We start from the raw sequence: 26,840 nt of genomic DNA, 5'->3' as shown, positions 1-26,840 counted from the left end.
GGGGTAGATTGGGGAGAAAAAACTTGATGTGCAAAAAAAAAATTACAGTGACTTTGGAATCAGCATGCCATTTTCAGTTTAAGTCAGAATAAAAATCCAACTTCACAGAATGGTTTTGTTCCCCAGTGAAATAATAACATCCAAATAACATAGACCACAACAATATTAATAATGTATTACAAAACGGTTCTAAAAAATATAATAATAACAATATTAATAACAATATCAATAATAATAATATTAATAAAAATGATATTAATTATCATTATTGTTATCATAATTATTATTTTTACTGCTGATAATAATTAATAATTAATAATTAATAATCATAATAATAACAATAGTAATAATAAAATAAAGACACACATTATGTACATATGTACACACACATACATATATATCATAGACGACAACAATATTAATAATGTATTACAAAACTGTTACACAATATATATATATATATATATATATATATATATATATATATATATATATATATATATATATATATATATATATATATATATATATATTTATATATATGTATATATGTTAATGTAAATTCTATAATTTATATAATTGAAAACAAATATATGACTGAAAATGCAGCAGCAGTGTCAACCAATTCCCCATACCTTAATGTTTTATTTTCCTTTACATGTTTGTAAACAGTAAAGTACACACTTGTATGATGGATGGTGAATGACTTCCAGGTTCAGGTTTTTAGTGGAGAAATCCAGTGTGTATCTCAGAGAGGAGCTAAAAAGACCATACCAGCACACAGACACCTGATTCTGAGACCATGGTCAAAATATAGGATCCCAAAAACTATGTCTAGTCAGATCTGCATTAAATACATCAGAACATAAATGGTTTAGTGTGTTAAGATTACTAATAAGACTTGGTAATGGTTTGATAAAATACTGTAGTTTCACTTTCAGCATAGAATCTGTTTCTGTTCATCATGATTTATGTTTGCTTATTGGAAATTCTCCATAATGAGTCCATACCTAATCATAACCTCAGCCTTTTTCATTTAACTCACCAAGTAAAAACTGGGCTCAGGACATCAGTGGTTGACATTATTCATTTATGGTCAAACCTGGTTACCTGAGGTTGGATAAAGACGACACATTCAGCTGCTAATCACTGACACGTTCTCTCTTTACTTTAAAACACCTGACGCTCTGTAACCATCAGATCTTGATCGAAGTCGACTTCATGGTGTGGTGTCATTTCTGACAGCTGACCACAGACCAATGGGACATGTTTACCCTGATAACAGCTTTAATTTAGCATTTAAAGAACGATAACTTGTCTGAACTAATGGAGCAATGCAAGACATGATGCAGTCTCCTTCAACCACAACAGAGGGCAAACGCGTGTTTTTCCTCAAAGAGCAATCAGTCTTTTTACTCGAGGAAGCAAAAAATCATTCAGAACTGTTAGTCTGAAAGTATCTGCTGAGTTATCTGGATATTTAAGCATGAGGACACAGAGTTTGGCTCGTAGTGGAACATTCTTACCCTCCGTCTGGGACACGGCCTCGGTCACACTCTGACAAAATGATTGTCCTGAGGAGCATTCCCAGACACCACAATGGAGCAGCATTCCTCTTTTCCTCTAAACACTCAGAAAAAAAATGTCTGGAATATCAGGACAGATTTAATTCAGTTTTACCAAGGGTGGTTTAAGGTCACACAAACCATTAAGACTGAAGCAATTTCAGTCTTGTCATAATTGTGTTTTGCTGGGCCTTCAAACGCATCACTTCTTGGTTTTCTTCAAGTTTATCCTCTTAAATATCGACTTTCCATGCTTCTGGTCAGTCTTTAGATGATTCCTTCTCCATGACACATCAAAGTCCCATGGTTTTTTTTTGTTTTTTTTTTTTGTTTAATTTAGTTATTTATTTGTTTTTTAATTTTGGTTATTTTTTTATTCATTTATATAATTTTAGTTGTTTTTATTAATCTATTTATTTATTTATTTTTATATTCATTTATTCATTTTTTTTTTTTTTTTTTAATTTATTTTTATTAATTTATTTATTATTTTTGGGGGTATATTATGTATCTGATATATTTGTTCAAAGTTAAGTAGTACCCCATTTCTGTATAGGTTCCCAACACATTTCACACCTTTGGATTCCCAAAACTTAAAACAATGAAACCAGTGTCACTTTGCCCTGGTTTAATTTCCCCTAAAAAACAAGGAAAATGAAAAAGGGAAAGATGTCCCCTATATACTAGAGTACAATATCAATGATATATTTTAAATAAAAGTTTTTTGTCTCTGATACAGCTTGAAGTGAAGCCCTGGTGAAGCTGTTCGCTCAACCTTTATTTTAAAGCTGGAGGAGCTAAAATAAAAGAAGCATAGTGTAACTAAGCAGACCGGTAGTAGATTTTATGAAATAAAATTATATTTATTTGATTTCACAGTTTTATCAATGACAGTTTATAATTTTTATAGATTTTTTTTCTCTTACTGTCTTTTTCCAGTTTCAACTGACAGTTTACGGTTGGACCAAACAGGACTTACACGACCCTAAAGCATTAGACATCCACAAGTTCACCCTGAAGCTCCAAAACCCCCAGTCAGTCTGTTTCTTTCAGCTGCTGATTATCAGTGATGCCGGTGACATGCTACTAAGCAACATGTCACTCAGATTTGACCACTGTTTTCAGTAATGAGGGTAATTAAGGTTTGTTGTTCACTCTGTGCTGGCAGTTTCCTTAAGATCCTTTACTGAAACATTTAGGAAACATTGACACTGGAGCCTATCGGGCACACGAAGCCAGCAATTTAAAAATTAGATTTCGCTGCATTTGTACCCTTTCTGCCAAAACTATCTCCTCCGAAACCACAAGTGGTATCAGCTTGAAATCCACTCACATGACAGACTAGACCCTGCTCTACAAAAGTTGTGCGGGAAGTTGTTAATTCGCCCCGTTTTTTCGAATAGCGAACGCTCAAAGTCGGGCTCCCTCCATGTAAACATATGGGGTTTTTCATTGCTGGGCATGAAGGCTGCAGATTTGGGTCTCAAGACAAAAAAGTAAAAATCATAGAGTGTTAAAAAATGACGTGAATGGATTCCTGACAAAATTTCCTACAAAAATATCATTTTTTACTAGTGCTGTCAGGCGATAAAAGAAATTAATGTAATGTAATTAATTACAGGATTTCTAATTAATTAATCTAATTAATCGCATTTTAATCTCATATCTGCTTAAAGCCCCAAAATAAAGATTTTGAATTCCAGGACATTAAAATTACATTAAAAGACACTAAAAAACATTTACAAATAAGGTGGGAATATACACAACACATTTTTAGGTACCCTGATGCATAAGGAACACATGAAAAAAGTTCTATAGTTCTATCTTTACAAAATCTACACAGTCCTGCACCTAAGATAAGCTGATTTGATTTTTACGACGGTTTTTGCTTTTGTCAAATTTTTACTCGATGGTGACTCAATTTTCACTGCAATATGAACTTCTATACTTCTATGAGGTCAGGAGAACCAGGGCTAAAGGCTAAAAACTGTGAGGAACTATGTACAAAACACTTTTTTCAAGTCTTGGACCAAAGAAAAGTGAAGTATTCTCAGTTTAACATGCTCTGAACACACAAACTGTTGCTGATTGGTGCAGAGCAGCCCCAAGCTGAAACATGACACCAGGAAGATGGAAGCAAATTTTCAAAGGATTCTTTAGATTTAAATACATGAAATATATCGATCATTTAGGGCTTGTTTAAAGCAGTTAAGAGTGTGGAATTATCTGTTTTTTACAGAATTGAGCAAACGGTTGATTTTCTGCAGATTTTCAAAAAGGACGTGTGAATAAACGCGATGTGGACGGCAGTCACAAATCACTCTCGCTTCCCTCCCTCTGGTTTAAAGCATGTTGGTGACATCACGTGTGATACATTCAGGGACCGTCGGAAATTTGAGACTCTGACGAGATCACCACTTTTTCCAAGTAGGACACACAGTTTGTAAATGCCAGACATTTAAAAATAAGTGCGTCTTTGAACGCTCCACGGGTTTGGGATCCAGATTAATCTGCGTTAATTTTTATAACGCGTTAATATGCGGTGTAATTAATTAATCTAATCAATGCGTTAAAATGACAGCCCTAATTTTTACACAGATTAGGTCAACATCAAACCAACGTCAAAATGTTTGTCTCATTGGCACCAAAAAAATCATACATTGACACTCTAACCTATCCCAGACAGGAAATCGGCTATTTACCTTTCAAAATAAGATTTTGCAACATTTTTACCCTTTCTACACTCTTTGATTGCTTATTAGAGCCCCTAAGCATGCTCAAAAACTCACCAAAATTGGCACACATATTACGAGCGCCAAAACTTTCAATATGATACCAAACATGACCCCCAAACATCCCATAATATGCTCTCAAGCACCACATAGGCACACTAAAACGGCCAGTAGGAATGTCCTAGAGAAATGAAGCCAACGTCAAAATGTTTGTCTCATTTTACTGGACACAGTGGAGGGGAAAGCGGCACTCTCACATTTTCCCATCCTGATAAAAACATTGATATAAAGACGTCAGCTGGTTTGGTTTGGTTTGTGACCCTGACATGCTGACACTTTTATATTTTTATTTGGTGAAAAATGAGGAATGAGTCAGTGATTTAGGACGGCTGTGCGCCGCAGGATTCTCACGGTGTGTTTGTGGAGTTATTTTCTCTTACCGTTGATAATCTGATCGTAATTCATGCAGGAGAACAATGCAACTTCCTGTGCGGCAAAATTTCTGCCACATGGTCGGAGAGGAACCCGCTGCAGTAAAAAAAGACGACTCAAAGGCATCAACGCTGCAACGCTCAGGACGGTCTGACAGTGAAATTACCCCGGTGATTGGATGCAGGTGGAGAAAACAATCAACAACACATGAACTACGGAAAAATGAAATCTCAACGTCTGCAGCTGTTTGCAACACGAGTGTGGTGATGTGACCGAAGGAGACACAAAATGTTTGGTAATGGGAAAGAAGAATGACTGAGCAGCTTTTTTTCATCCCACTGTTGTTTTCACGATCTGCAGAAACGCGTCAGGGATTTCCGTGGAGGAAGAAACATCAGAGCGCGAGAAAACTCAGAAAAACGTTCCTTCATGTGGGCCTCAGGCTGCTTTTTATCACAGGTCATCATATCACTGTCCTTAATCCTTTTAACTGCTCTGCTCAATTTTCTCGCTACTCCCTCATGCCAGCCGGGGCCATGCGTGTGTCGCCGACCTCCGGGGCCACCTCATGGCAGCGATTTTCTGGGCTTTTCCAAATGGAAGGAGATCCCAGAGCTCTTTGCAGGGATTAGTGATCCCATCCAGTCTGGGAATGCCTCAGAGACGCTGCAATGAGTAGGGGAGGAGGGAAGGAGGGGAGGGATGTGACAAGTCTGGGTCAGCTTCCTCATGCGGCCGCCTCGTGGCCCGGCCCAGAATCAGAGGAAGAAAGATGTGTCGCCGCTCTCGCCCTGGCAGAATGATCCTGGGAACATTCGTGTTTTCATTCCTGCTGCTCCTGGTTAAGATTTCTGTGAGGAGCCGATGTGTGAGCGCAGCAGGAAGTGTTTGGGAGACGAGCAGGCGTGCTCATACGTCCGGAGTGGATCCAGAAGAGACAGAGATGTGACAGGATGATAAAACCGTGAGGCGATCTGTTTAAAGACACAGACTTCAGGTCCCTTCCTCTGCTCAGTGACGTTTTTCTGAAGAAGTGCTGAGGTTCACCGTCTCCATACAAAACACAACCTGCTGCTGACGTAAAGTTTGGATCATGTCAGAACAGATCTACTGACTGAAATGTAAATACTCTCATATTGAGTTCAACTTTTTAGGAAATCAGGGACATTTTGGTCCTTTCAGGTAAATTTTTGGTAATTTTGGTTGTGTTACTCCACATGCAGTGATATTTAGTAAAATGTTTTTTGTTTCATTTCCAATGTTAAAATTTCAATGTCAAAAGAAAAGGTCAGAAACACGCTGGGGCCAAATTGAAGCCAATGAAGGGCATAAGAGTACAAAATGCTATGAAACATAACGGGTAAACTTTGTTTTTTCAATTTTTTTGTTGAAATCAAAAAGGTAAAACACAAGCTACAAGTAAGAACGCAGGCTAAAGGCATAAACCCACACTGAAGGCTAAAACATCAGCTAGAGGCTGCAATATGAGCCAAAGGCTTATACATTAGCTAAAGGCTAAAACACAGGCTAAAGGCTAAAACATAATATAAAGGCAAAATAATGAGCTAAAAGCTAAAACACAAATAAAAGGCAAAAACACAAGCTAATGGTAAGAACACCGGCTTAAGGCCAAAACACCAACTAAAGGCTAAATCATGAGCTAAAGCCTAAACCACCAAATAAAGGCTAAATATAAAGTAAAGGCCAAAATCAAGATAAGCCTAAAACATGAGCTCAAAGCTAAACCTCCAGCTAAAGGCTAAAACATGAGCTACATGCTTGAAACTGGCAACAAGCTAAAACAAAGGCTACATGCTTGTAACTGGCTAAATGCTAAAACATGAGCAACATGCTTAAAACTGGCTAAAGGCTATAACATTAGCTACATGCTTGAAACTGGCTAAAAGCTTAAACATGAGCTACATGCTTGAAAATAGCTAAAAGCTAAAACATGAGCTACATGCTTGAAAATAGATAAAAGCTAAAACAGCTTCATGCTTGACACTGGCTTAAGCTAAAACATGATCTACATGCTTAAACTGGCTAAGGGCTAAAACATGAGCTACATGCTTTAACTGGCTAAAGGCTAAAACATGAGCTACATGCTTGAAACTGGCTTAAAGCTAAAACATGAGCTACATGCTTGAAACTGACTAAAGGCCTTAATATAAGCTTAATATTTAAAAAAAACTGGCTAAAGGGTAAGACATGGGCTACATGCTTGTAACTAGCTTAAAAGTAAAACGACCTACATGCTTGAAACTGGCAAATGGCTAAAAACAAGAGCTAAATGCTTCGAACTGGCTAAAAGCTAGACATAAGCTACATGCTTGAACTGGCTAAATGGTAAGACAAGAGCTACATGTTTAAACTGGCTAAAAGCTAAAACATGAGCTGCATGCTTGAGACTGGCCAAAGGCTAAAACATAAGCTACATGCTTGAAAGTTGCTTAAAGCTCAAACATGAGCTACATGCTTAAACTGCCTAAAGGGTATGACGTGAGCTACATGCTTGGAACTGGCTAAAGGGTAAGACAAGAGCTACATGCTTGAAACTGGCTTAAGACTAAAACATGAGCTACATGCTTGAACCTGGCTAAAAGCTCAAACATGAGCTACATGCTTGAACAGGCTAAAGGGCAAGACAAGAGCTACATGCTTAAACTGACTGAAAGGTAAAACATAGGCTACATGCTTGAAACTGGCTAAAAGATAAAACATGAGCTACAAGCTTGAAACTGGCTTAAAGCTAAAACATGAGCTACATGCTTAAAACTGGCTTAAAGCTAAAACATGAGGTACATGCTTGAAACTGACTCAAGGCCTTAATATACGCTTAATATTAAAAAACTGGCTAAAGGCTATTACATGAGCTACATGGTTAAACTGGCTAAAAGCTTTAACATGAGCTATATGCTTGTAACTGGCAAAAGGCTAAAACATGAGCAACATGCTTGAATCTGGCTAAAGGCTTAAACATGAGCTACATGCTTGAAACTGGCTAAAAGCTAAAAAGTGAGCTACATGCTTGAAACTGGCTAAAAGCTAAAAAGTGAGCTACATGCTTGAAAATAGCTAAAAGCTAAAACATGAGCTACATGCTTTAAAATAGCTCAAAGCTAAAACATTAGCTTCATGCTTGAAACTGGCTAAAAGATAAAACATGAGCTACATGCTTAAACTGGCTTAAAGCTAAAACATGAGCTACATGCTTGAAACTGGCTAAAAGCTAAAACATGAGCTACATGCTTGAAACTGACAAAAGGCCTTAATATAAGCTTAATATTTAAAAAAAACTGGCTAAAGGGTAAGACATGGGCTACATGCTTGTAACTAGCTTTAAGCTTAAACATGAGGTACATGCTTAAACTGGCTAAAGGCCTTAATTTGAGCTAAATATCAAAAATCTGGCTTATGGGTAAAACACAAGCCTGAGTTTTTAAGGTTCAGAAAAACAAAACAAAAAAAAACGTCTTCCCCCCGGAGGATGATCAATTCACCACAGGCAGCTGTGTTTAGGCTTTTTCAAAATGGCTGCTTGATTGAAATCACACCACACACTTTTTTTTCTTTCAGGAAAAACAGTCCGTCAGGTGTTTATTGTCATTTTCATGTAAATTTAGAAACAGAATTTGAATTTACATTCAGAGCATTAAACTGCACAGTGGGAGATGACACTTGACACTTTTCTAAAAAAGTTACCCAAACCGACCAATGTGTCTAATGTGATTTTGTTTTTTGTTTTTTATTTATTTGTGAATATTGTTTAATGGGTTAATAAACATCTAATTTTCCCCAAAAATGTAGTTTTCTGGTTATTTTTTGATGGGTCAGGCTTTAAAGGGTAAGCACTTCCTGTTCTGCCTCAGTAGAAACAGGAAGAGATGAAACAGACACAAAAGGCTGAAGGGTAGACAATCAGCTGATGGGTGGCAGCTGCACTGCTAAATGCTGTGATCAGATGACATTAAAAACTTTGTTCCAGAAATTGTTCCAGACGTTTTAACGACTAAATCATCTGTGAATCGAGATATCTACAGGTTGTTAGCACTGCTGTTTTAACTTCCCCAGGGGACGGTCATCAGGCTCAGGAAGTCAGTGCCAAAACACTCAACAGCCTTTTATTTTCTCAGCATGGAGACCCTGAGTGGGAGTGAGGAGAGCCTGAGTGTTAAACCAACAGCAACAGCAACACTGAGCTTATGACATGTTTGGGTTTGAAATAAGTTATTAGTGAATTTAGACTATCATCACATCCATCACGTGTGCTTAATCTTCGTTTAACTACCAGGAATGTGACGCCGCCTCAGAAGACGGCTGAAAGAATCGTCACCTCCTTCATCACGAACAGTTTTAGCGCTTTCCTCCATCACTGATGTTTCTCCTCTCTCTGTCTTTGCCGCAGGAGAACAGTCGCCTTTCACCAGAGATGGACTCCATTCATGCATGAGAGGTGAGTGTTTCCCTCTGACGATAAGCTGCGGCCTAATCCCCGAGGCGACATCACCGGGTCATTTAGTCCTAAACTCAAACAGAAGCAGGCAGCTGGCTCGCCACGTCAGGTGTGCTGCAGTGTTCCCCAACATGATCCGTTTGAAGTCCTGTAAAAACATCTGCCCTTTGCTAGATCCAGCTCCCGTTATGTTAGCATCATTCCCGCCCAGACGTCGTAATAACTCACGAGGGGCAGCGCCGCCCTGATTTACGCCTCACAGGTTCGAAGCCACCTGGAGCGGCTTGGTTGAGTGTGGTCTGTCGGTCTTTGAAGAGGCTGGACATAAATCCATCCTCTGATGGACACCCCACGATCAAACTCATGCTGAATCAGTCTGATTGATTGAAAGAAAGAAGGAAGAAAGGAGCTGCAAACACTCTGTGAAATCAGGAAAAACCTGAGAGAAAGCAGGGTGTGTGTGTGTGTGCTCTCTGAGTGTGTGTTCACATTTTTCAAGCCTTGTTAAGAGATGATTCACAGTCTGAGAAAACACACTTGTCCTGGAGTGTTTCATCACTCCTGCACGCTCTTGTTGTTGCTTTTGTCTGTTTAGGAAAGAGTCAAATCAATAAAAAGTGATTATTTCACTCAGCTCTCAAAGCTTCTGACTGTGAGGAACTGATGAGACTCGTTGATCATTAAATTTCCTGTGGAGTGTTGAGATCGTTGCTGGTCTTGATAGTGCACAGCCATAACGGACGTGATGGGGGTTTTGAGCTTCCTTTCTAACAGCTGTAGGGCACCCGTCAGTCACATGAGCTGAGCTGTGTCTCTGATTGGACAATCAGAAAATAATAATTACTTGACAAATACAGTTCAGTCAGTCAACTCACGTTTGAATTGTTTATTGCAGCAATACATTTAAGTTTGGGGCCCAGGCTCCAGCCTCATCACTCCTAGAACATAATTTTTTAATAGCAGCATTGAGGAGTGATGAGCAAGACATATAAATCACAATCCCCCTGGAGCCTGCAGGTGGTTGCTGGGGTGGTGGGGGGATGACAGAATACACGACAGCACGACTGCAGTACATCAGAGGCATTGACAGGCAGAGAGAGAGATGGGACGTTCAGTTTAAATAGACCGCCAGATTGAGAGGCAGAGCATGTGATTGGAAGATGGTTATGACGAGAAAGACATGTGATATGTGCATAGGGGAGCAGCTCAAGTTGACTGCCAGAACTAGCTCGCAGGCTCGCTCCATTATTGGAGGTTTGGCACATCAGTGGGTTACAAGCCACTTAGGAATCGGAAGTCAGTTTGTTTGAATAAACAACGTAAATTCAGAAATTCTTAACCTGGAGTGCCCCAGGGCTCAGTTTTGGGACTAAAATTGTTTTTTTTTTTTTGTATTTAAATAATATTGTAAACTTTTTCAATATCTTAGATTTCATTCAATTTGTTGATTACCCTGTTCTGGTTTTTTATTTTATTTATTTGTTTGTTTGTTTTAATTTAATTAATTTATTTTAAATTTTATTTATTTATTTTATTTATTTATTGTATTTATCTATCTTTTTTATTCTGTTTATTTATATATTAATTTGTTTTAACTTTATTCATTTATTAGTTTATTTTTTTATTATTTATGTATTTATTTTGATTAGATTTATTTATTTATTTATTTTTAATTTTATTTATTTAAATTTTATTTATCTGAATTTTATTTATGTATTATTTTTATTATATTTTTATTTTTATTATATTTTTATTTTATTTATCTAAATTTTATTTATGTACTATTTTTATTATATTTTTATTTTTATTATATTTTTATTTTATTTATCTAAATTGTATTTATGTATTATTTTTATTATATTTTTATTTAATTTACTTATTTTATTTTATTTATTTACTTCAATTTTATTTATTTTTTTATCTTTTTTATTTATTTTTTAAATTCTTTATTTATGGTTATTGCAAAAACAAACAGTACAAAGACTTAGACATGTAACATACTAGTTGTACCATTTTGGGGAACAATACACAAAATCAGACAAAACAAACAAAAACAAAACAAAAATGAATAAAATAAATTAAAACAAAAAAAAAGAGGGAGCTATTTCCTGAATGTATGATGTGCTTGTGTGTGTGTTCGGGCGCACACAAATCTTTTTCGTCTGAAGAAAAAACTGTCCATCAATGCACTTTTTCTCACACTTTTCTCTTTTTCCTTCTTTTCATTATTTTTTCCCTTTTCTTTTATTTTTTTTTGCCTTTCTTTCCTTTTCTAATTTTTTTTTCTCCCTTTCCTTTTTCTTTCTTCTCCTTTTACCAAATGGTCTTGAGAACCCCTTGAAAACTTGACAACCAGTTTCAATTGCAAGCACTTACATTTTTCACTGTTGTTGAAAATGTTCAAAGTAGAGTTTCAAATTGTAAAATGAAGAAATGGGAGTGGGAGTTTTAATATTTTTTTAAAAATTCCAAAATAACTGGACCTGTACAGTATCTAGAGGATCAAGGACAGAGCTACACATTTTAAACTAGTTTCTTTATCAGGATGTATGTTTTTAATTTGCAGAGAAAAATTACATTTTGTCACAAGTGGTTAGTGGTAGGTCTCTGATCAGGTTTCTGCATCCAGCAAATATGGTGTGTGAAAGTCTTGAACAGTGCTGTACAGATGGTGTGGATATAATTTCCCTCCTTTTGGGTTTAGCCGTCATCAAATCCACAGATTGTCCCACAGAGAGTGTCTGAAGATAGAAACTTGACATGGAGTGGAAAAGGCAGAAACTTTGTTGAAAGCATGTGGACACTCATCGTCCCCATCACATGCACTCCTCAAGGGACACTTTTCTTCCAGAAGCCTCCAAACTTTGAAAGAGTCTCTGGTTTCCCAGACTTTGTGACCTTTCAACCAAACACTCACACACACACACACACACACACTGTTACAGCTGCGTGTCAGCAGCTTGTGTTGGATGGAGATGCACAGAGAAGCTGCTGAGTGTTTATGAAGCTGGATGTCATCAAACCTGTAAATCTGATCAGCACAGATAAATAAACAGGCAAATTACTCGGCACCAAGTCAAAGAAAAAATGCCAAACTTTTCAGAGACGTGGATCAGATCCCGGCCTGTGAACTCGATCCTGCTACTCAAACAAACAATCTGTGATCGTATCTCTTTCTCCCAAGGAGACACCCTGGACACAGCATCGTGTAGTTCTCTCAGGGTTCAAGTTGGGTCAAGATCCAGAGCAGCTCATGGTCTGCCGTTTATCGCTCACTGCCGCCTCAGCTACACCTAACAATCGCTCAGTGACACCTGCAAATAGCTGCATGACATCTGCCAATCGATCATTGAGACCTACCCGTCGCTGACACCTACCAATCTGTCAACAATACTTGCAGATAAGTCAGTGACACCTGCAAACTGCTCCGTGACACATGCCAGTTGCTCATCAACAGCTGCCAACCACAAAGTGACGCCAATCATTGGCTCATGGACACCTTTAAAAAAGCACAGTGACACCTGCCAAACACTAAGGGCTCTAATTTTGTGGCGCAGCGCAGGGGGCGCAAGCCTGGCGCACCCTGCGCAGTGCTAATTTCGTTTGGCGCACTGCCATGCGCTGCCAATTTGGTAGATCGTCTGCGCAGAGATGGGTGTGACTGCACGCCAGGGGGAGGTGTCGGCAGATTCATGTTGGCGCAGTGACAATTTCGTGCCAAAAACAGTGCAGAAAGTGCTCCGAAAGCTCGCCAGCTCCAGCCTGGTCTATTCTCGGCGCAAAGCGGAGTGCACCCTCCGCAGCTGTAATTTGGTGACATGTGCGCACATGTCATCAAAGCCTCAGAGGCAGGTTTCCAGAGTGTCAGGCACATTTCAATGCAATAAACAATCACAGCAATCACTATTTAATGAAACCGTCTGAACCAGCATATACATTTATATCTATATTAACTGTCCCATCACATCTGATGTCAGATTAAAGCCGTTTGTCATAATGGAAAGTTAACCTGACGGCAGCTGGAAGTTTGATGCACATCTTACAATTAAACAATAAACAGCCTTAACATCTGATACTGAGTATATATCTGGCTTCTCTCATTTCATTTAATTCAAAGAAAAGAGGGAGAGAAAAGACGAAGAAAAAAGAGACAAAATAAATGTTTGTCACTCAGGATTTACCCGTGATTTCCCATATTTCTCTGTTTTAGTCTTTATTTTTAACCTGATATAAAAAGATGGAGTACATTGTTGTAAGGAGGATGAGGTGGAGACACCAGGAGAGTATACAGTATATCACCAAAGGTTCTGCTATTTGGTGATGACAAACCAGGAGTGCAGGTGGATCAAAAGTATTCTGAATGGATAAGCCAGCTGTGTAACTGTCTCTTCATTTTTTACTCCTATTAATGACAAAGGAACAGAGTAAATCTGTTCCAGGAGCTGGCCCACACGGTGACGCGCTTTGTGTCCTCCGATGTGTCCCGCTGTCCATTCTCTTGCTGCAGGGACAGCGGCTCTGACCGTCTTCGCTACCAGTTCTTTCCAGCACACTTTCCACGGTGCTGGGGATCAGTCAGACCAATCAGACGCTGCGCCTCGGCCGCAGCGCATTTAGAGGCAAGGAGAGGCGCTCATTTGGTTGGTGAAAACAGCGCTCGGCTGTGTTAAACCCACTCACGGCTTTTCTCCTCCCTCTCTGCCATTTGTGCGGAGGGAGGCGTGCACGCGCTCCTCTGCGCCTTAACTGCGCCTCTCTTGGCACTGCAGGACACTTCCAAAGTGCGCCGGTCACGCCCTGTGCGCACGGCGAAGGCCAGTGCAGGGCAGGTGCACCTGCGCTTGCGCCTGGTCGACAAAATTAGAGCCCTAAGTACCAACTCCTATCAGTCACTGACAAACAACTATCTGTCAGTGACTTTTGACAATAGGTCAGTGAGACCAGCCAATTGCTCACTGACAGCTGCCAACCACACAGTGATGCCTCCCGTTTGCTCAGTGACAATTTTGAAATGCCAACAGTCAATGACACCTGCTAATCTGTCAGTGGCACCTGTAAACTGCTCAGGGACAGCTTGTTAACACTAAGTTATACCAATTATCAGTCAGTGGCATCTTGCATCTGCTTAGAGGCAGCTGCCAACCACATTCTGGCACCGGCCAATCAGTCTGTAACACCTGACATCTGCTCATAGGCAGCTGCCAACCACACACTGACACCTTCATTTGCCCAGTGACTACCTCCAAATGTGCAGTGGCACCAACAATAACGCCAAGTTGCACATGCCAATCAGTCACCGACACCTGCCAGTCTTTCACTGACACCTGCCCTACAGTCAGTGACACCTACTGGTCACTTAGTAATGCCTGCCAACTACACATTGACAACTGCTCATCGCTATATGGCACCGTCCAAACACTAAGTGACACCTGCTTATCCATCACTGACACCTACCAATCAGTCAGTGACACGTGCCAAGATATCTGAATCTTCGACTTTTCAAAGTTCTGAGCTGAGATCGATCATTGGGAGCAGGTAAATGTTAGGGATGTCTGAGGGGAGAGGGGAGACCAGGGAAGAAATATCTAATTTCTGAGTTGAATCTCAATGCAGATGATTCACCGTATGAACCCAAGCGGGGAAAAAACAAATACTCAGCTCCCTGCTAACGTCCTCATAACAGGAATCAAGATGTCTGTTCCAAAGACCAAAGGCCCAAAGTGTCCCAGGGGAAAGGGAGAAGTATTATTTCTCTTGAGTTTAAGCATGGTTCAACTAAACATGGAGCAGTCTGCAAAGAACCAGGAAGACATGAAGAGCTGCGTGGCTAAAGAAAGAGCTGTTAACCCAACAACATGTATTCCAGGGAGCAGGAGAGGAGGCAGATCAAAGAACAGGTCCAGGCTTAGAGATGTCCATCTTCAAGCCTTACTGAGGGTTTAACTGACATCTCCTTCAGAGCAAATGTGGCCCAGCTGTCGGAGAAAAAGAGCTCTCAGGTGTCCGGCAGCTCAGTAAGCATTGAGAAAGGAAGACAAAATAAAAGCCTGTCAAATAGTTCATGTCAAGGAGAACAGCTGGTCTATGGGGTTTTTCAGCTCAGCAGCCTTTTTCTCGGGTGATTTGAGTTTGATACCCTTAAGCTAAAGGCTCTGGACCCCGTGGCAGTAACACCTGGGCTACACCAGATGCATCTACGCTCTGTTTCTACGTGTCAGAGCCCAACACAGACTGAGAACATGACTTTATTCTTGGAATTTAAAGACTTTTTTTTTCTCAAAAATAAATTATTTTATTCTTGTAAAAAAAATTTTTTTTAAAAAACTTTATGCTTGTAAATTAGAGATTTTTCTCTCATTAAATAAATTATTTTTTTTCATGTTAAAAAAAAACTTGTTCTCTTGTAAAAGAATGACTTTATTCACGAAAAAGTTTTACTTTTTTTTTCTCAAAAAGAAAGGACTTAATTCTCCTAGATTAAGACTTTTTCCCTCATAGTGTATGAATGTATTCTTGGAAAATTTACATTTTTTTCTCAAAAATGTATGACTTTGTTTTTGTAAATTTTTCCCTTTATCTTAGAATAAAATGACTTTTTCCCCTTAAAATTATTTTAAATTATTATATATATATATATATATATATATATATATATATATATATATATATATATATATATATGGATTTAAGGCTTTTGTTTCTTGCTTTTTTCAATGTATGACTTTTTCTGATATTTCCTTTTTTTCTTTAAAAGGAATGTCTCTATTTTCAAAAATTAAAGCTTTTGTTTTTCCAAAAAAATGCATGACATTTTTCTTGTGAATTTACTTGAACATGTAAATAGTTTTTTTAATTTTGTTCATCAATGTTTTTTTTGCCTACTTACCGTTATTGTTTTTTTTCTGATTTTTTGTTTCAAAAAGATGTTTTTCTTATTTTATTTGTTTTGGGTTTTTTTTTCCCTAAAAACAATGTATGATTTTGTTCTTTGTAAATTCATTTTTTTATTCTTATAAATTTATGAGATTTATCTCATTAATTGACATCTTTTATAACATGGCCCTTGATCATAAATAAATGAAACAAAAAGAGTAACATAGAAGATTTTAATGAGTTCATCCTTCACTTTTGCAGAATTTCAAAACAAAAAAGTATGTTTGGTCTCTAGTTTCTATTTAATAAGGATACAACTTTAAAAAGAAAAAAAATCTCACACCTTGAATGGGCTCCTCCCCCTCCTCCTCCACAAATAAATCATTTTTTAAACACCTCTGAAGACACAGATCTGCAGAGGAGATGTAAAAGATGTCAGGTGTTTGAGATTCTGAGCCCCAACACCTGACACCGTGTCAATCTTCTTGAATCTTGAGATAAAATGCTAAAAAGAGAGCAGGCAGGGGGCTAATCCGTCTGTGAAACCGAACCATGTTGAGGACAATAAAACACTTCATAAGTTGTGGTCAGGTTTCCAGGAGTGTTTTTCTACGCGATGATCAGGCCTGGTCTTTATAACCCTGACACCAGGAGCAGCAGGCCTGAAACGCCTCCAAACACTCCTCCTGTAAGCTGTCTGTGTTTTAAAGCGCAGTAAAAAGCCCGCTGCGCTTTGACGTACGGTCATTTAAATTCAATTTGAAACATCACGCAGACATGGCTCACTGTTTTAAAACACTTCTTAATCATCTTCACGTTTGCAGTTTGAAGAGCTGTCTGAGATCTCGCAGCGGGAGCGGCTCCTGTGGAGTTTAAAGGAGAGATTTATTTTCTCAGAGTTTCTCCTCTCAATTCAATTACAGACCAAAGGCTGCATGGAGGATGGATCCGGCGGGACAGAGTCCTCCAGTCTCTGCAGCCTTTTTTCTCCTGCTTTCGCTGGTGTTGGAGCAGAGTAAACAGCTCGCTGACTGCCTGAAAATGTGCGCGTTTAGGGTCAGATCGTTATTATTTTACTTTGTGCTGCGCTCTGAAGCAGCATGTTGTCAAACTCTCTTGCATCCCTTGCACGCAGCCTGCTCCACTTTCTGCTCTGTGGTCTTCAGCTTTCATTTTTTATTTACGGACAGGCTGCAGAGTCACTCCATGTCTCAGCAGGGAGAGCTCCTACAGTTAGTTCAAGTCTGTGAGACTGTAAACGTCAGTTTGTATCACGCTCTGCAGTTCTCGTCTCTTTTATAACTCGTAGGACCACATGTTTCAAAACACGCTGATGTTTAACCCACAGGCGAAGGAATTTCAGCCTGCTGAGGACTATGGGATGGCATTGTTTGGAGTCAAAAACTTTTGTGGGACACGATCAAATCATTTCTTTGCATTTAATGTTGTAAAACCGAGACTGAAAGGATGAAATTTTACACCTGTGTTAAAATTTCCTCTTTCCCATCATCTGCCCCATCCTCTGTGAATGGAAGCACAAAAAGACCCAGAAACAAAAACTTGGGATACAAAAAGAAAAAAAAACAAAGATACATTCTAACAAAGTTGTTGACACTCTGCAGGGAAATAGACGGAGATAAAACTACATCAGGGTCAGTTCTCTAAAAATGATGATCCCAGGTCAGGACGGATTAGTTCATTTCTCTTTTTCATCTTTGAAATTATATTCAAATTCAAGTTTAAGCTTCTGATGTTAAAAAATGAAGGCGTGGCAAGTTTATTTATGCTACACATTCAAGCAATAGGCCAGTTTAAAGTGCAAAAAAGCTGCAGCTCCTTGACTGTCCACTTGAGGCAGCATCCGAAGCACTGTTAAAACCTCTGCAACATCACATACAACTGCCAGAGTCAAAAAGATTTCTTTGTTTTTTATCTTCTTAAAATCCATGAAAAAAAAAAAACTTCAATTTTTTTTTTCAAATATGGTTTATTTGTTTATTTATTAATTTTCTTATTTATTTATTAAATGTTTGATTTTATCAATATAATTATGTATTTTATGTATTTATCATTTTATTTTTTCTGAAAAATTTTAAATATCAGTTTTTTTATTTTTTATTATTTGAAATATTTTACTAATTCATGTTTTTTTTATTTTATTTTTTCAAATAATTATTTTTATTATTTTATCTATTTATGAAATATTTGATTCTCTTTATAAAATTACAGACATGTCCTCTCCTGTGGGCTTCATTTGAGCAACAGACTAATTCAGAGTGCAAAAAAGTTGCAGCTCCTTGACTGTCCACTTGAGGCAGCATCCGGAGCACTGTAACAAACCTCTGCAACATCACATACAACTGCAAGAGTCAAAAAGATTTCTTTGTTTTTTTTTTATCCTTTTAAAATCCATTTACAAAAACTTGATTTTTTTTTTCATGTATAATTTATTTATTTATTTATTTATGTATTTATTTTCATTTATTTATATATTTTTTATTTATTTATCTATCTATTTATGTATCTATTTCCATTTATTTATTTATTTATTTATTTATTTATTATCATATATTTTCTTATTCATTTATTAAATGTTTGATTTTATCAATATAATAATGTATTTTTTTTATTTTTTTACCAATTTCATTTTTTTTTAAATATTTTTTAATATCAGTTTTTTTTATTTCTTCAAATATTTATGAAATATTGTACTAATTCATCAATTTTTTAATTTATTTTTTCAAATTATTATCATAAATTAATTTTATGTTTTTATTTATTTATGAAAAATTTGATTCTCTTTATAAAATTACAGACATGTCCTCTCCTGTGGGCTTCATTTGAGCAACAGACTAATTCAGAGCGCAAAAAAGTTTCAGCTCCTTGACTGTCCACTTGAGGCAGCATCCGGAGCACTAAACCTCTGCAACATCACATACAACTGCCAGAGTCAAAAAGATTTATTTGTTTTTTATCTTTTTGAAATCCATGAAGAATAACTTGATTTTTTTTTCATGTATAATTTATTTATTTATGAATTTATTTATTTATTTATGTATTTATTTTCATTTATTTTCTTGTTTATTTATTGAATGTTTGATTCTATCAATATAATTATGTATTTTATTTATTTGTTTATCATTTTATTTTTTCAGATATTTTTTTAATATCAGTTTTTTTATTTTTTCAAATATTTTTGAAATATTTTACTTTTTTTTCAAATTATTATTATTACTTATTTTTATTTATTTATTTATTTAAAATATTTGATTCTCTTTATAAAATTACAGACATGTCCTCTCCTGTGGGCTACATGGGCCTAAGCATCTTCATGCATAGTTGAATTAAACTGTGTTTTTTTGGTTAATATCATGAAAAAAAATGTATGCGTTTCAAAACATTTGTAGATATATTCACTAATTTCAAATCAGTGGATTTTACAGTTGATAAACATTTTAACAAGGGTGTCAGGGTGCCAGACATACTGTCACGCTATTGCCTAGTTGTTAGTGCCATAAGGATTTCACACCACCTGTCAAGAAGGTCACAGTTGGCTGTTGGAACGCAGACAGGATCAGGATTTACCGATCTTACTGACAGTTTTTTTATATAATTCACACACCTATCAGGATTGACGTCCTGAAGCCTTGTAGCTGACCTCTGCGCTCATTACCGTCTCCTGCGTTGTTATTCCTCCAACACCAGTTTTTATTTACAGTTCATAACTTACAGCCATGACCCTGCAGAGAGGGATGGAAAAAGTAAGTAAATGAAAAACAGCGTAACTCATTTTAAGGGATGGAAATGGAAGTATCGTTGGCACAGGAGGTTGAAGGATCAGCCAGCAGGAGTTTGAGCGAGTCGGCGTTTCTATTTGTTCCAGTTTATAAATCTGCCACTTATCCTGTTGCTGCTTTTGCTCCTTAGAGCTGCTCTCACAGAGGGAGAAAAGTCAGAATCACTCAATCACGTATTTTATCTTTGTGATAACAGGAAATACAGACTGCTGCTCTCTCATCAGTACCTCTGTCCACCTCTTCCTCCTCTCCTCTTCCTCCTGCTGCGTTATTTATCACTTCTGTCCTAACTTTGTCAAAAGGAAGTTAACTGGTGTATGCATGTCGTCATGTCCCTTGCTGCTTTGTTTTATTCCCCTTTTTATGACACCAGATGTCCTGCTTTGAAGCTGAGGGTGAGTTTCCACCAGAGTGGGCAGTAAAGATGTCTTTTCTAATCCAGCGTTACGGTGCAAACTGAAACCGCATGGAAAGAGTTGGGAAATGTGCATGGATATGGTTTTTAAAACATGGCTCAGACTGGAATCTAAATATATGAATAAGCATAACGAAATACAAAACCTCTCTTTAGATCAGCCCAAACTATCCAGATTAAATTATGAGACTAGTTTTGAGCTGAGTTTGAAGTGTGTTTTCATTCAGGTCCTTCAGAGGATGCAGCACCTGAGCTTTCAATCTACTTTTTTTTTTGTTTCTCTGTTTGTTTTTCTGTCTCATTTGCAGGAGACGGTTGTTCAACACAGGTTTGGTTGTGGTCTGAAAGTCTTAGGGCTCTGAGACCATAGACCAGGCGCAAGCGCAGGCACCTGCTCTGCGCCGGCCTTTGCCGTGCGGACAGGGTGTGACTGGCGCACTTTGCAAGTTTCCTGCAGTGCCAAGAGAGGCGCAGTCAAGGCGCAGAGGAGCGTGTCCACGCCTCCCTCCGCACAAATGGCAGAGAGGGAGGAGAAAAGCCGTGAGTGGGTTTAACACAGCCGAGCGCTGTTTTCACCAATCAAATGAGCGCCTCTCCTCATCTTTAAATGCGCTGCAGCCGAGGCGCAGCATCTGATTGGTCTGACGGATCCCCAGCACCGCCGACAGCGGGGCGCATCGGAGGACACGAAGCGCGTCACCGTGCGGTCCAGCTCCTGGGACAGATTTAATCTGTTCCTTTGTCATTAATAGGAGAACAAAATGAAGAGACAGTTACACAGCTGGCTTATCCATTCAGAATACTTTTGATCCACCTGCACTCCTGGTTTGTCATCACCAAATAGCAGAACCTTTGGTGATATACTGTATACTCTCCCAGTGTCTCCACCTCATCCTCCTTACAATAATGTACTCCATCTTTTTAGATCAGGTTAAAAATAAAGACTAAAACAGAGAAATATGGGAAATCACGGGTAAATCCTGAGTGACAAACATTTATTTTGTCTCTTTTTTCTTCGTCTTTTCTCTCCCTCTTTTCTTTGAATTAAATGAAATGAGAGAAGCCAGATATATACTCAGTATCAGATGTTAAGGCTGTTTATTGTTTAATTGTAAGATGTGCATCAAACTTCCAGCTGCCGTCAGGTTAACTTTCCATTATGACAAACGGCTTCAATCTGACATCAGGTGTGACAGGAAAATTAATATAGATATAAATGTATATGCTGGTTCAGACGGTTACATTAAATAGTGATTGCTGTGATTGTTTATTGCATTAAAATGTGCCTGACACTCTGGAAACCTGCCTCTGAGGCTTTGATGACGTGTGCACATGTGCGCCTGTCACCAAATTACAGCTGCGGAGGGTGCACTCTGCTTTGCGCCGAGAATAGACCAGGTTGGAGCTGGCGAGCTTTCAGCGCACTTTCTGTGCTGTTTTTGGCACAAAATTGTCACTGCGCCAACATGAATCTGCCGACACCTCCCCCTGGTGCGCAGTCACACCCATCTCTGTGCAGATGGTCTATCAAATTGTCAAATTAGCAGCACACGGCAGTGCGACGCAAGAAATTAACACTGCTCGGGGTGCGCCAGGCTTGCGCCCCCTGAGCTGCGCCATGAAATTAGAGCCCTTAAAGTTTTCCTCGACACCGATCCCTGCAAACACCAAATTCAAGTTCAGCAATCATATTAATTTTATGTAAGTCTCACATCAGCTGGTAAGGCCGGTCCCTGGTCACTCGTTGGCTGGTGGGCAGGTCCCCGGCTAGCCTCAGTTGGTCATCAATTGGTCAGTCATTAGTCAGTCATCAATCACTGGTCGTCACTCGGGTTATGTCCCAAATAACTGATTCCCTCCTCCCTACTCACTTTATAGTGAAGTAGATGTAGTGGCAGGGACAAAATTACTTTTTAACTCTTTTGTCGATTTAAAGTTATAATTTTTTTCAAACACCAGGCCAAGTGTATTTTTCCACAATAGCACAAACCATGAATTGGCACAGCAACTTATGCTGTGTTTGAGAATTACAAGGTTCAGTGAACACATCACCGCATTGCTGAATTGATTGACGGTTCAGCGGCGAACGTCTGTGTTGTGTATTTCTCCGCTCTGAGTTGTGAGACACACTCGTCCAAGAGTTAAACACATAGTTAAGTTTTATTTTTTTGACAGGATGTGATGTGTCATGTTATCAGTTGTTTCTTCTGCATCGCCAATACACTACTTTTTGAAATGCATTGTGGGATACATTGAGTTGACATCAATACAAAATGGTGTATCCACTATCAGGTGAATAGGGAGTGGTTTCAGACACAGCCTTGGTCATTAGTGGCTTGTCAGTTGGTCGTTGGTTGTTCATCAGTGGGTTGTCCGTCAGTCATTGGTCAGTCTATTGTTGGTCAGCTGCTAGTTAGTCATCCATGGATTGCTGGTTTTCGGTCAGTATTTGGTTGTCAATTGGTCATAGGTTGGTGTTAGCCCATTAGTCATTACAGGGGCGTATTTAGTCGTTTGGGGGCCCAAGGCAAACCCAGTCAATGGGGCCCTCCATGTCCTTTTAACTCCTCTTCCTCAGAGCTAGACTGGCCTTCCCTGGGTCCACTGTCTCTTTCCCAGAATCAAGGCATGAGACAGTGCTAATCTTGTACATGGTAACTTAACACAACTAAATGCATTTCCTCAAGTTCTGTACTTTAGTTTGATTTAGAAAAAAGTGAATCCATCATTTAGTCCACTTTGTCCTGGATTTGAAATCTTTTATGGTCCATTGACAGCTTATTTGTCCCACAGTGGGGAATTTACAGAGTAACAGGAACAAACAAGAAAGTATGAAGTGAAAAACATTACAATAGGTAAATATTGAAAAAAATAATTTAGTAAAGAAAAAATATGTAAATATCAAGCACAACATAAAACTGGAAACAAATCTACTGAAAGAGGTGATATTTACAGTTACCATACTTTTTGGTACTATTATTTTAGTATCCAAAAAAGAGAATTTGTACAATAATGTTTATCACCAACTCTAAAAGTTTGATTTTGAGAAAATGATCCTGTTTCCTGGGCTGGATAAAGTCCTTTAAATCCTAAAAGTCTTATATGTTTATCTCAGATCTCAGAGCAACATTGTTTTTATTTCCCACTTGGTTGAAAATAAGAAAAAAATGGGGGAAAAAAGTGTTTTTATCACTTTCTTCCTGAATCAAATGTTCAGATGTGTTGTAACATGGAATAGCCCATTGAATAAGAAGGGAGGGAGAGGACCCAAAACCATCATTACAGATTAAGACTTTGATGGATTTTGAAGCATGTGAAGTAAGATTTAGAAAAAAGAAATGCTTTCAGTTGAAGAGAACTTCATAAATCAGAGAGCTCCCCCGTTTAAAGCATGAAGACCCAGAGATGGAGCCGTGTTTGAGCTTCAAAACGAGCCGTTGATCGAGGACTCTGAGCGGGATGCATCCTTCTCAAACAGCTTTAGATCCTCATTAAATCTTGATCCAATAAGAAGACGTAAATCAAACTAAACCAGGATGACTTCCCCAGGACTTCTTCTGTGTCTGAACAGCTGCTGTAACTTTGATCTCCACTGACACGTTCAGCTGAAGGTCTCCAGTTTACAGGGTCACTCTTTAAACTGGAACACCAGGAGCTGACAGAGACACATTCACACTATCAGGCTCAGAGAAGACCATTGGTTAGGAGGAACTAAACCAAGACCATCACAGCTGGAGGTCAGCTTATTGTGGAGGGTATTGTGGAACCCCAGAGCCAAATTTAGACCCTGATTTCTCACATATAGCTCCTCAAAAAGTTCCTAGTTCCAGGGAAAAGTTCCTGTGGTTGAAAAAGGATCCATCCCCAAGTCTTTAAGTGAAGGTCACACATCCTGAAAACCAACGGTTATCTCGTCAACTGCAACATTTGGTGGACGATGCTCCGATATCTGCTGCACCACATTCATGAATCCACAGGTCGTACGTTGGGTTGTGTCTGACTCGTAGAAACCTGGAGGAGGCCTCGAGGAGACTGCGAGCGATCAAAAATGATTACGTCAAATCCTTTTTGTTTTTCTGTTTGCGGTGCATCAAGTAAGTTGATGGATTTGCGCCATCTTTGATCTGGGATGATCTACTGGGCGTCCACCTGCCTCAGCGTCACCGTGCAAGCTGAGCATCTGTGTTTATGGCGCTCTGCCTGTTGGGCGGGCTGACAGGATGAAACCACTTTCTGCACGGTTTTCATAAGAGGAAAAATGTGATAAGTGAAGTGGACTCCACACGCCTCAGGGGTGGGGATGAATGATCTGACAGGAAACGAAGGAGCAGAATTTGAGCTTAACCTCAATAAAAATGTCACACCTGGATCTGTTAAATACCAACGCTCTGAAAAAAGGAAACCGTGTGGTGCGCTGTGCCTTCCTCCACATGAGGAGCACCCTGCAGAGGACTCTGTGAGTTATGTTTCACCAACCGCAGGAGGTCAGGAGACAGCAGGTCCTGCTGCAGCATCGCTTTTCCCACATGAAAGGCCTCAGAAACCCTGGAGCCTGATCCCCTACAAAGCCCACGATCCATCACCAGGATCCAAAATCAGACGCTTTGCTCTCGGAGCGACCGCATTTTCACACAGTGATGATAAACTGATGTCAGATTAGGGCGACTCATTCACAGCATATTTTACTACGAGTGATAAGTGATGAGACAGCTAAGCTATGACAGCCAACGTCAAGCTAATGCTACAGTATTCAGAAGCTCTATCATGTAGCTTCTGAATACTGTAACGCTAGCTTATCATAGCTCATGTAGCTAAAGCAGCTCCTGTCTGTCTGATCATTCATGAAATGCAGTTCATTGTAGTGAAGTCTGTTTTGACATCGCTATAGCTTTTATTAGCTAAAGCTGTAGCTATAGCAGTGTTAGCTAGATTGTTATAACGAGCGATTTCAAAATAACAAATCCAGCCAGACTAATATTTACGTGGGGTAGCATAGGATTGGATATCTGTTAAAAATTTGTCATAGCCCTTGGTTTCAAGTGAGGTGCTGGTTTGTCTTCATTTCAGGGGCTGTGTAGCTCTACACCTTGATCTTACAGAGAACTGGAACACCCCTTAAAGTGATACTCCAGGATGGAACAAGTTGGGTCCTATCACAAGGTTTAGAGCAGAAATTACCCCTACAGCAGTGTTTTTGTGCAGCAGAAGCCCAGAGCACTCGCACCAAACACCCCCTCCCTGCTCCTCTGCTGGTTTCCTCTGCACTCAGACGGGGCCATATTTTACTTGACCAAAAACACAAATAAACGGACTCTCACCAAAAAAATCTGATATTGGTCTGCATTGATGCTTTATTTAGAGAATTTTCAGCGCGTTGCTTTCACACAAAAACACGGCTAAATAAGGCCTAACACTAATGGGTCTTTCTGAATGGAATCTTTCCGAATGACTTTTCTGAAAACAATAGTAAACATAGAAAGGAATATTCCAATCTCTGGTCTACATGTACAACTAATATCAAACAGAATAGTCAATGGGGCATGCGCAGAAAAACGTAAACATCACGAGATTTATCAAAGCTGGAGGACGACAGTTTGTTTATCACGGTGTTGCAATGCTCCAAATTGCGAGTTTGTCGTCCGTCCAGTCTTGAATTTATGTTCATTTCTCTCAAAGTTTGGATCAAAAGCAAACTTTCCTCCAGTGCTGACTGCTCGCCGCCATTTTTAAAGTTGAGGAACGTCTCTAGTTGCGTCTTACGTCATATCTGAGCATGCACTGAAAGAACGCACCCTGACAACTTTCCATTTGAGTGGATACATGATACCTCAATTGGTTTGGGGAAAGGAATATTCCTCCCCTGTGAAACCAATTCAATGTCCATTCAGATTGACACTTTTCTCACAGAGTGAGGTGTATACACAGGTTAAATTCTTTCTGTTTGAGCAAAAAAAAAACTAATGCAAGCGGAAAATTTGGGTCCATGTGAACGTGGCTACTGATGACTCAACCGAACTGTAGTCAAGCTCAGGTGAGCAAAGAGGTGGAGTTCAGGCATTAACAGCAACAGTTCACCTGCCTCTTCCTCCAATTATGCAAACTTCAGCACATTATGTAATAAAATTCTTGAACGCAACACTTAAAAATCTGTGCTGCATTAGTTTTTATAAAATGCAGGCGTTTCACTTTTTTTATCAAGAAAATGTAGAAAACTAGGGCTGTCATTTTAACGTGTTGATTAGATTATTAATTACACTATAAATTGATACTTTTTTAAAAATCAACCCAAGATTAACTCATTTGCTGCCACCATTTTCAGAGCATCTTGAACGATCTTTCAAGACCCAATAATCTTGTTTTCTCTGACTATGTAAACACTACCTAAGAAGAGTGGACTCTCTTCTTTTATGTCTTTTCCTGTTTTAGATCCAAAAATCAGACAAAACGTACTTTTTTTTTATTACATTCATCTCAGGCGCTCCATCCTTTGATCCTCTCCATGATCTCCGTCATCTTTTCCCGCGATGGCGCCTCTCTCTCTTCCTGAACTACTGCGACACATCCTCAGTTGGA

General features: G+C 38.8%; 1 protein-coding gene across 2 annotated transcripts in view; it reads left to right on the top strand.

The window, feature by feature from the left end:
* The window catches only part of raly (RALY heterogeneous nuclear ribonucleoprotein), a 194,346-nt gene that overhangs the window by 159,272 nt on the left and 8,234 nt on the right, over positions 1-26,840 (top strand). For both annotated transcript variants that reach the window (XM_074678612.1, XM_074678601.1), the window contains exon 8: positions 9,135-9,182. In XM_074678612.1, coding sequence (XP_074534713.1) covers positions 9,135-9,179 — 45 coding nt within the window. In that variant the 3' untranslated portion in view covers positions 9,180-9,182. The remainder of the gene's footprint in view (positions 1-9,134; positions 9,183-26,840) is intronic.

Source organism: Halichoeres trimaculatus, unplaced genomic scaffold (assembly GCF_033239565.1).
Source record: "Halichoeres trimaculatus isolate MK-OKI-2021-1 unplaced genomic scaffold, fHalTri1.1 fHalTri1_scaffold_1, whole genome shotgun sequence".
Taxonomy (NCBI): Eukaryota; Metazoa; Chordata; class Actinopteri; order Labriformes; family Labridae; genus Halichoeres; species Halichoeres trimaculatus.
This window is presented reverse-complemented; position numbering and strand designations above follow the sequence as displayed.